General features: G+C 51.3%; 1 protein-coding gene across 3 annotated transcripts; it reads left to right on the forward strand.

Moving 5' to 3' along the window:
- Positions 1-2,713: 2,713 nt before the first annotated feature.
- PSRC1 (proline and serine rich coiled-coil 1) lies at positions 2,714-7,209 on the forward strand. 3 transcript variants are annotated; one of them, XM_033198036.1, is made up of 8 exons: positions 2,714-3,359; positions 3,690-3,741; positions 3,846-3,903; positions 4,362-4,800; positions 5,173-5,287; positions 5,377-5,646; positions 5,934-6,027; positions 6,609-7,209. In XM_033198036.1, the coding sequence occupies exons 2-8, from the start codon at positions 3,723-3,725 to the stop codon at positions 6,610-6,612; spliced, it is 999 nt and encodes a 332-aa protein (XP_033053927.1). In that variant the 5' UTR covers positions 2,714-3,359; positions 3,690-3,722; the 3' UTR covers positions 6,613-7,209. The 3 variants fall into 3 exon arrangements, with proteins under 3 accessions (XP_033053927.1, XP_033053925.1, XP_033053926.1); XM_033198034.1 differs by having other exon boundaries at positions 6,922-7,209; XM_033198035.1 differs by having other exon boundaries at positions 2,714-3,348; positions 6,922-7,209.
- The last annotated feature ends 3,809 nt before the right edge of the window (positions 7,210-11,018 follow it).

Here is an 11,018-nt window from a genome sequence, read left to right on the forward strand (position 1 = left end):
CAAGGTTTCAAGACCAGCCTGGCCAACATGGCAAAACCCTGTCTCTACTAAAAATACAAAAATTAGCTGGGCATGGTGGCGTGTGCCTGTAATCCCAGCTACTTGGGAGGCTGAGACAGGAGAATCGCTTGAACTCAGGAGGCAGAGGTTGCAATGAGCTGAGATCGCACCACTGTATTCCAGCCTGGGCAATAAAGTGAGACTCCGTCTAAAAAAAAAAAAAAAAAAAAAAAAAGTCTGTTTCCTTAGCCTTAAGATCTTTGTGGTGGTGGTGGTGGTGTTTTTTTTTTGTTGTTGTTTTTGAGACAGCGTCTTGTTCTGACGCCCAGGCTGGACTGCAGTGGCATGATCCCAGCTAATTTTTTTGTATTTTTTTTTTTGTATTTTTAGTAGAGATGGTGTTTCACCATGTTGGTCAGGCTGGTCTCAAACTCCCAACCTCAGATGATCTGCCCGCTTCGGCCTCCCAAAGTGCTGGGATTACAGGCGTGAGCCACTGCACTCAGCAAGATCTCTGTTTTAATGTTAATGTTGGTCAGCTGTGTCTGAATCCCAAAGGGCAGAGAGTATAATGAGGCATGTCCACCCCCCACTTTCCATTATGGCCTGAACTAGTTTTCCAGGTTAAATCTGGAATGCCCTTGTTGGAGAGAAGGGGTCCATTCAGTTGGTTGGGGGGCCTAGGATTTTATTTTCGGTTTCCAGCTCCTTGGTCTCTGATGGTATTTATTACAGTGACATCTCACTCCTGCAGACCTCACCACCTCAATGTCACAGCCAAAAACTAGGAAGTAAACAAGAAAGCCTATAAATGGCCAAAATAATGGGCATGAACTCTGGGGACTAAAGCTCAGGTTCTGTTTACCAGAAAGCTTCTCAACCATTCCCTTAGGGCTTTTTCACTTTAAATATTCAGAACCTTTGTAGGAGCTCAGTTTATTACTGGAAAGGGGTCCTGATCCATCCAGACCCCAAGTGAGGATTCTTTGATCTTTGGAAAGAAAGAATTCAGGGTGGGTCCGCAGAGTAAAGTGAAAGTGAATTTATTAAGAAAGTAAAGGAATGAAAGAATGGCTACTCCATAGAGCAGCACCAAGGGCTGCTGGTATGCTATTTTTATGGTTATTTCTTGATTATATGCTAAACAAGGGGTGGATTATTCATAGGTTTTCTGGGAAAGGAGCATGATTTCCTTGAACTGAAGGCTCCTCTTCCTTTTATGCCATATAGATGTTGCCATAGCATTTGTAAACTGTCATGGCGCTGGCAGGAGTGTCTTTTAGCATGCTAATGAATCATAACTAGCATATAATAAGCAGTGAGGACACCAGTGGTCACTTTCTTTACGATCTTGGTTTCTGGCAGATTTTGGCCGGCTTCTTTACTGCACCCTGTTTTATTAGAGGGATCTTTGTGACCTGTATCTTGTGCGGACCTGCTACCTCTTCCTGTTGTCACCAGAAAGGGGTCCGGATCCAGACCCCAAGACAGGGTTCTTGGCCCTTGCACAGGAAATAATTCAGGGCAAGTCCATAAAGTGAAAGCAAGTTTATTAAGAAAGAAAAGGGATAAACAATGTCTACTCCAGAGGCAGAGCAGCCCCAAGGGCTGCTGGTTGGCCATTTTTATGGTTATTTCTTGATTACATGCTAAACAAGGGATGAATTATTCATGAGTTTTCTAGGAAAGGGGTAGGCAATTCCCTGGAACTAAGAATTCCTCCCCTTTTTAGACTGTATAGGGTAATTTCCTGATGTGGCCATGGCATTTGTAAACTGTGGTAGCGCTGTCTGGAGCGCTTTTCAGCATGCTAATACATTATAATGAGCATATAATGAGCAGTGAGGACCACCAGAGGTCAGTTTCACCGCCATCTTGGTTTCAGTAGGTTTTGGCTGGTTTCTTTACCGCATGCTGTTTTATCACCAGGGTCTTTGTGACCTGTATCTTGTGCCAACCTCCTATCTCACCCTTTGACTGAGAATGCCTAACCTCCTAGGAATACAGCCCAGGTCTCAGCCTTATTTTACCCAGCCTCTATTCAAGATGGAGTCGCTCTGCTCTGAAGCCTCTTACAAGTTCACTGGTGGCCCGGGCAACATCTAGAAACAACAGAGACAACACTCCTAACAAGTTGGCTTAAGCATTTTACAAATACTGCTTTTAGTTCAGATAGGGCTACTTACAAACACCCCGTCTAAGTCCCCTAAGGGCACACAGTAGAAAACGCCCTCATAATTATCCTCCTAACACCATAACTGCGAGGACCACCATCTTCCTTTCACAGGTAAGCGAAGAGAGGTGAAAAGAGGGCAAATATACTCAAGGCAGCCCTCTAAACCGAAACTTGGGTTTTGAGGTCAAACTTGGGTTGAATTTGAACCCCAGCCTGCCTGGGTGAAAAGCCCGTTGCTTTCTTTCTTTTTTTTGAGACAGAGTCTCGCTCTGTTGCCCAGGCTGGAGTGCAGTGGCTGGATCTCAGCTCACTACAAGCTCCGCCTCCCGGGTTTTACGCCCTTCTCCTGCCTCAGCCTCCCGAGTAGCTGGGACTACAGGCGCCCGCCACCTCGCCCAGCTAGCTTTTTTTTTGTATTTTTTTAGTAGAGACGGGGGTTCACCGCGTTAGCCAGGATGGTCTCGATCTCCTGACCTCGTGATCCGCCCGTCTCGGCCTCCCAAAGTGCTGGGACGTTGCTTTCTTTACACCTCAGCTGCCTCAGGTTCTTGAAGAGGCGATGGATGATGTACTTCTTAAGAATCTCAATATAACTACAATGTAAGTGTTTAGGTGCTTCCTTAACTTGGAAAAAACCCTCAACTGAGGAACCCTGGCCAATGCGGCGCCTGCATATTGAGTGCGCCCAAGAAAACGAATTTCCTCCCGTAGAGCGTCGGTTAGCGGCCGCGTTAGGCAGCACAACCGTTCTGGAGACTGGGCGCTCGGCGGCCCAGCAGCGGGAGCGGGGTGGGACGCGAGGTCCATACTCATGTGTTCGTTCCTTCCCTCCCGGCCAGCCGCGCACCGCTCCCATCTGCCTGTGGGAAAGAGAATCTCCGGGCACGCGAGCACGCGCACTCGCGGCCTCAACCCTCGGCTCCGCGTTGGCCGCCCGGGATGGAGTCTTCTGGGAACGGTTCTCCCACCGCCCCCATCGACTGACTTCCGGCCGGCAGCTCCGCTGCCCCGCCCCCTGAGGATTCACCAATCACAGTGCGCGTGTGGCTTGAGTGGGTGGGGCCTGAGAGATTCGAAAGGAGCCCCGCCCCCTCGGAGCTGATTCCCGGGACTAGGTTGCGGGAGAAAGCCTGTTGCGTGGAAGATAAGGCGGCGCGGGAAGTGGAAACAGGGTGGGCTGGAGGTGTGCTTTGCGTGTGACGCCAGGGGAGTGGAAAGGTGGCTTGGGGAGTGCAGAATCCTGAGGCTAGTGGCGGGGAGGAAGATGAGGCGTGCAGACCGCTCCCAGTGAGGAGAGGCCAGGATGCGGGGCGGCTCCAGGGCAATCTGGGCAGTTGGGAGAGCCCTCCGTATCTTTCCTGGAGGTAGCAGTAGTAGTTATGCGGGAGGTACCACTCCTGGGTGCTTGCTTTGCCTTCAGCATGACCCCCGCCCCTGGCTTGCACCCTGAATCTAGCTGCGAGACTTGGGCAGAAAGGATACTGAGCAAAGGTATTGTTTCTCTCCAACTCAGATCTAACTGGACTCTCGCTCCTGCTGGCTGGACATGGAGGATTTGGAGGAAGGTAAGGAAAGGAGGGAGGGAAGAATGAGAGGGAGGAGTGAGACCCAGCGATGGAGAGCTGCATCAGGAACCCGTGACTGGCCTTCATTCTTCTTTCCCCTTCAGATGTAAGGTTTATTGTGGATGAGACCTTGGACTTTGGGGGGCTGTCACCATCTGACAGGTACCACCTCTTTATCCCACTTATTTTCCTCTAACAGTACCTCTGTCTCTAACCCCTTACTGCTGAATTACTGGCCTCTGGGGCTTGGGTTGGTAATTTAGCAAGGTTTGGCGCACTTGGGGCTGCTGGGCAGCTAGCTGACTCAGGCCTCTATGACACTACTGGTAGTGGGGAAAGAAGGCAGAAGCTGGAGTTAGATTTCAGGGTGTTAAGAAAAAGGGTAAGTGGATTTGCTGCATCTCCATCCTGGCATCATTTCTGATGTCCGTAAATGCTAAAGGCCTATTAGGCCCCATAGAACCAGGTATCTCATCACCCAGAGGCCACATGTCACAGCCGGCATGGGCATCAGGGCCTAGGGTCAGGTCCCTGGCTCTGTTGTGGGGCTTTTGTGCAGTCTCCCTTGCATAATCTCCTGTTCTCTTTTGCATGGGCATGATGCCTGGTTTGTTTCTCAGCCGTGAGGAGGAAGACATAACAGTGTTGGTGACTCCAGAGAAACCACTTCGACGGGGCCTCTCCCACCGAAGTGACCCAAATGCCGTGGCTCCTGCCCCCCAGGGTGTGAGGCTCAGCCTAGGCCCCCTCAGCCCAGAGAAACTGGAGGAGATCCTCGATGAGGCCAACCGGCTGGCCGCCCAGCTGGAGCAGTGTGCCCTGCAGGAGCGGGAGAGCGCAAGCGAGGGCCTGGGGCCTCACCGAGTGAAGCCCAGTCCTCGGCGGGAGACCTTTGTGCTGAAGGACAGTCCTGTCAGAGACCTGCTGCCGACTGTGAACTCTTTGGCTCGGAGTACCCCCTCCCCAAGCAGCCTGACGCCTCGACTCCGGAGCAGTGATAGGAAGGGGTCAGTCAGGGCTCTCCGGACATCTGGAAAGAGGCCCTCCAACATGAAGAGGGTGAGTTGAGAGGGTTGAGTTGGAGGTGTGCCCCAGACTAGTGCATGCCATGATGCAGGCAGGGAGTGGTTTCCTTATTGGTAAAACGGGGGTAGTATTTCTACATCTAGAATCGTTGGAATTAAATGAGAACCATGAAAAAAGAGAACCAAAACTCTTACCACAGTGTCTGAGTATAAGCTCTGTAATGTCTATAATAAACTCAATAAATGGTATGGGCAATAGTGATGATTATGGTGATATTAGCAGCTAACTTCTACCCTTCCTTACTGGGATGTAGACAACTCTCCACCTCTATTTCTTAATTCCTTAAGCCACAGAACAGATATTTTTTCCACTCTAGTCTTTTTTCTCTCTGTCTTTGTGTTTCAGGAGTCACCCACTTGCAATCTGTTCCCTGCATCCAAAAGCCCAGCATCTTCTCCTCTTACCCGATCGACTCCCCCAGTCCGGGGGAGAGCCGGGCCCAGTGGGAGAGCAGCAGCCAGTGAGGACAGCTGAGCAGCCAAGTTGTGGTGAGTGGGAGTGGGGAGTTGGTGGAACTGACTCTGAAATTTCTCCACTCCTCTCCACCAGGCCCACCCACCCCCGTCAGATCAGTCCTGGCCCCACAGCCTTCTACCAGCAACTCTCAACGCCTGCCCCGGCCACAGGGAGCAGCTGCTAAATCTTCCAGTCAACTGCCCATTCCCTCAGCCATCCCCAGGCCTGCCAGCCGAATGCCACTCACCAGCCGGAGTGTGCCACCTGGCAGAGGTGCCCTACCTCCGGATTCTGTGTCAACTCGAAAAGGGCTTCCAAGACCAAGCACTGCAGGACACAGAGTGCGGGAAAGTGGACACAAGGGTAAGAGGTCAGGAGGAAGAATTCCTGCCCTTGCCCAGCATGTCCTCACCCTCCCAGAGCTGGCAACAGTGACCACTTTTGCCATCCTCATTGCAATTCGATTGGAAGATGGGGAGACTGAGTTACAGAGAGGATATGGGGCTGGACAGAGTCTGAGTCTTAGTTTTCAAATACCTCATGGTCACGGGGGAGAGTACTAATCCCACACTCGCTCCTTTCATCCAGTATTTCTTTTCGAGGTCAGTTAAATTTGCTGCTAACTCATTTCTTTTGTTAACCCCATGAAGTTCCTGTTTCCCAGCGACCAAATCTTCCTGTCATGGGTGCCACTCGCAGCAATCTGCAGCCCCCCAGGAAAGTGGCAGTCCCAGGACCTACCAGGTCAGTCTGGTCCTCCCTTGGCCATCCTGCCTCCCTACCCTGCCATCATCTGGGATTCCAAGCTCTTATGCACATCAGCCCTGAATTTGGTATGGCAAAATGGAGAGACGAGGGGAGCCTGGGCAGGGGAAGGGGGATCCCATTTCTTCCCACACTGAGGAGCTTGAACTCTGCTGGATGACAAACGGGCTTGAGGAAGAAGGGCATTTTATTTTTTATTTATTTATTTATTTATTTATTTATTTTTTTTTTTTTTTGAGACGGAGTCTCGCTCTGTCGCCCAGGCTGGAGTGCAGTGGCGCAATCTCGGCTCACTGCAAGCTCTGCCTCCCGGGTTCACGCCATTCTCCTGCCTCAGCCTCCCAAGTAGCTGGGACTACAGGCGCCCGCCACCTCGCCCGGCTAGTTTTTTGTATTTTTAGTAGAGACGGGGTTTCACCATGTTAGCCAGGATGGTCTCGATCTCCTGACCTCGTGATCCGCCCGTCTCGGCCTCCCAAAGTGCTGGGATTACAGGCTTGAGCCACCGCGCCCGGCAGAAGAAGGGCATTTTAAAGCAGTTATTCATTCTATCTCTTTAGGTAAAGAGATCAGGACAGCAAGCAAGACTTCAGTAGCAAACCACTCCAGTCAGTACCTGGACTTGCCTCTACCCGGCAGACCCTGACTCCAGCAGATTCTGGCCCAGGGACAGGAGGACGAGATGCCACCAGGGCTGGTCTCCCGGGAGCAGAGACCATGGGACATGGGGTGGATTAGGATTGAGCTGGCGAAGTCTTAAACTCTCTGGGTTGAAAGAAGATTAGGGGAAAAGAGGTCACCTTCCACCAGTGAAATGAACAAACAGAAAATGAGAAGTACAGGCCAGTGGTTTGTCTTTATCCACCCCCACAGTTGTGGTCAGTCCCAGAGAATTTGATCTTCTTCCCCGCCATTGGTTCACTGGACATTTCCATATGAGTGGCCTCCGTCGCTAACCTCCCTGCCCTCTGAGGAGCCGTCTTCCTGAATTGCATTCTCAACTGGACTCCGGCCTGCTTGGAGAGGTGGTAGCAGGCACCTGGACTTCAGAAATGGTTTCCTGTGAATTCTGTTACTCCTAATAGGCCAGTTTGTGATAAGCTTACTCTATGAGTCTTCATTTTTCTAAAATAAAGTGAATGTATTTTTATATTCTCTGTATCTCTAGAAGTGGATCCTGCTCCTATTTCTTTCTCTTTTTTTAGACAGAATCTCACTCTGTCATCCAGGTTGGAGTTTAATGGCACGATCTGGGCTCAACGCAACTTCCACCTCCCAGGTTCAAGCAATTCTCCTGCCTCAGCCTCCTGAGTAGCTGAGATTACAGGTGCCCACCACCCACGTCCGGCTAATTTTTTGTATTTCTAGTAGAGATGGGGTTTCACCATGTTGGCCAGGCTGGTCTCAAACTCCTGACTGCAGGTGATCCACCCCCGCCTTGGCCTCCCAAAGTGCTGGGATTACAGGTGTGAGCCACTGCACCCAGCCCCTGCTCCAATTTCTTTTTCCTTTTTTTTCTTTTGAGACGGAGTCTCGCTCTGTCACCCAGGCTGGAGTGCAGTGGCCGGATCTCAGCTCACTGCAAGCTCCGCCTCCTGGGTTCATGCCATTCTCCTGCCTCAGCCTCCCAAGTAGCTGGAACTATAGGTGCCCGCCACCACGCCCGTCTAATTTTTTGTATTTTTAGTAGAGACGGGGTTTCTCCGTGGTCTTGATCTCCTGACCTCGTGATCCGCCTGCCTCGGCCTCCCAAAAGTGCTGGGATTACAGGCATGAGCCACCGCCCCCCAACCCCCCAGCCTTTTCTTTTTTTTTTTTTTGAGACTGAGTTTTGCTCTTGGTGACCAGGTTGGAGCACAATGGTGCAATCTCAGCTCACCACAACCTCTGCCTCCCAGGTTCAAGGGATTCTCCTGGCACAGCCTCCCGAGTAGCTGGGATTACAGGCATGCACCACCACGTCTGGCTAATTTTGTATTTTTAGTAGAGATAGGGTTCCTCCATGTTGGTCAGGTTGGTCTTGAACTCTTGACCTCTGGTGATCCACCCGCCTCGGCCTCCCAAAGTGCTGGGATTACAGGTGTGAGCCACCACGCCCGGCCCCCTGCTCCAATTTCTTTTTTTTTTTTTTTTTTTGAGACGGAGTCTTGCTCTGTCGCCGGGGCTGAAGTGCAGTGGCCGGATCTCAGCTCACTGCAAGCTCCGCCTCCCGGGTTCACGCCATTCTCCTGCCTCAGCCTCCCGAGTAGCTGGGACTACAGACGCCCGCCACCTCCCCCAGCTAGTTTTTTGTATTTTTTAGTAGAGACGGGGTTTCACCTTGTTAGCCAGGATGGTCTCGATCTCCTGACCTCGTGATCCGCCCGTCTCGGCCTCCCAAACTGCTGGGATTACAGGCTTGAGCCACCGCGCCCAGCCCTGCTCCAATTTCTAACAAATTTGGAGTAAATCTCTAATTCCGGGCAGGTAGCCAGGATGAGCCTCCTAGGCAGGGGCCTGAATAGGCCCTAGGGCCTTGAGATTCTGGCTCATTAGGCTGTGACTGCTCCCCTTGTTGGCATTAGACAAGGACAGGCTGCCTTTCCCCAGGTCTCATGTATCATTGGAAGGCCCAGATGAAAGTTAAGTGTAGCTTAATTCACAGTATGTGAGGCTATTAAGCTAGGATCTAGGTAGATTCTTATTTATATCCTAAACTTGAATGTCCTTTAGTGGCAAAAGAATGGAGCCTCCTAGAAACACACCAGCTTCTTGTTTGCTCTCCCTGTGAGACGTGAAGGCCCTTTGGTGATGTTCATCTCCCCTAGTCACCATAGCCAGAGCTGCTGGAACACCTAGTCACACTCCAACTTACATCACTGGGGTTGTCCGTGCTCTCCTCATCTCCCGTTAGACTTGGGGGCGAGCGTCAGGATCCAGTAAACCTCTGCAGTACCCTAGTGTTGTGACCTGTGTATAGCAGAGCATTTAGTTTATTTATTCAGAATATATTTGGGTGCAAGATGGAGGAATAACAAAGACACGTTTAACAGATTTGGTGTAAGGCCTCCCTTTTTTTTTTTTTTTTTTTTTGAGGCCGAGTCTCGCTCTGTTGCCCAGACTGGTGTGCAGTGGCCGGATCTCAGCTCACTGCAAGCTCCGCCTCCCGGGTTTACGCCATTCTCCTGCCTCAGCCTCCCGAGTAGCTGGGACTACAGGCGCCCGCCACCTCGCCCGGCTAGTTTTTTGTATTTTTTAGTAGAGACGGGGTTTCACCGTGTTAGCCAGGATGGTCTCGATCTCCTCACCTCGTGATCCGCCCGTCTCGGCCTCCCAAAGTGCTGGGATTACAGGCTTGAGCCACCGCGCCCGGCCAAGGCCTCCCTTTTTTTTTTTTGCAGTCTTTAACTCTGGTAATCAGAACCAATTCAGTTCCTTCTGAGTTCTGAGGAAACTTCCCTCCCTGAAGGCCAGGCCATGACTTGAGAAGTGGTAAGTGGGCAAGAGAAGTGGGACTGCCAGCTGGTGCTTTCCCCTTTTTGCGGCTGATTCCAAGGTTCACCTGGCACATTCACCTACTTCAGTGACAGTGCCTAGACATGCACCTTTCCCTGAGCTCTGCAGCAACTCCTGCAGCCTCTGGGATTCCAGGAATTGGTGGGAGGGAAGAGGTATGCAGACAGACATGGAGTATGCGGCTCTGGAGAAATTTGGTGTAAGGAAGAAACCTCAGGTGTGCTTCCCAGCTGCGCCCTGCACTGGTGTCTAGTGAGCAGGGCCTGTTGGTGGCTCCCGGGCCAATAGAAGCACTGGAAGGTCAGCAGGCTTAGGTACACACCTGGGTGAGGCTGGAAGGTGACATGTTTGTGTGGGCTGGGTGTGAGCCATGTCCAGGGTAGGTCGTTAGAGGCAAAACAAGCTGCAGACCCATGTGTTGTTGCCACCTGGCGGCTGGAGAGGGCATGGCACATCCTGTTCGCCCTCTTGGTCAGCCTTGAGTTTTGTCCCCACCCTACCTCCTCCCACTCCAAACCTGCTTCAGCAGCACTTTCAGTAGGCAGTGCCAGTCAGGGAGGAGGCCCTCCTGCCACGGCTGCCCTTCTTGCTCAGCCACCTGCCTGTCTCCTTCCCTTTGGGCCTGGCTTTCGACTTTTTCTGTCTATGCACTCTTCCACTGCACCCAGTAGCAACAACACAGAAAGCCAGTGTTTACTGGCCTCTTACTATGTAATATGAACTGTTCCAAGCACTCTACATGTGTTAACTCACTTAATCTCATAAAAGCTCAATTAGGTGGATGCTTTTATCATCATCCTCATTTTGTGGGCAGAGAAACTTAAGGCTCAGAAAGATTAAGTCACTCAGTCTGGTTCCAGGGTTTGTGTCTTTTTTTTTTTTTTTTTTTTTGAGACAAGGTCTGGCTCTGTTACCCAGGCCGGACTGCAGTGGTGCAATCTTGGCTCACTGCAGCCTCTGCCTCCTGGGCTCAAGCCACCTCCCACCTCAGCCTCCCTAGTAGGTGGGACTACAGGCACGCACCACCACAGCTGGCTTTTTTTGTATTTTTTGTAGATATGGGTTTCACCATGTTGGCCAGGCTGGTCTCTTAAGTCCTGGCCTCAAGTGATCCACCCGCGTTGGCCTCCCAAAGTATTGGGATTACAGGCATGAGCCAGTGCGCCCAGCTAAGGTTTGTGTTCTTAATCATCACTCTATATTGTCCCCAGGTTAACTCCCTTTCTAGTTTTTTTGTTTATTTTGGGATGAAGTCTCGCTCTGACACCCAGACTGGAGTGCAGTGGCGCCATCTCAGCTCACTGCAATCTCCACCTCCCAGGTTCAAGTGGTTCTCCTGTCTCAGCCTCTGGAGTAGCTGGGATTACAGGCATGCACACCACGCCCAGCTAATTCTTTTGTATTTTTAGTAGAGACAAAGTTTCACCATGTTGACCAGGCTGATCTCAAACTCCTGATCTCTCAGGTGATCTGTC

This window comes from Trachypithecus francoisi, unplaced genomic scaffold, assembly GCF_009764315.1.
Source record: "Trachypithecus francoisi isolate TF-2019V2 unplaced genomic scaffold, Tfra_2.0 Lachesis_group5, whole genome shotgun sequence".
Classification (NCBI taxonomy): Eukaryota; Metazoa; Chordata; class Mammalia; order Primates; family Cercopithecidae; genus Trachypithecus; species Trachypithecus francoisi.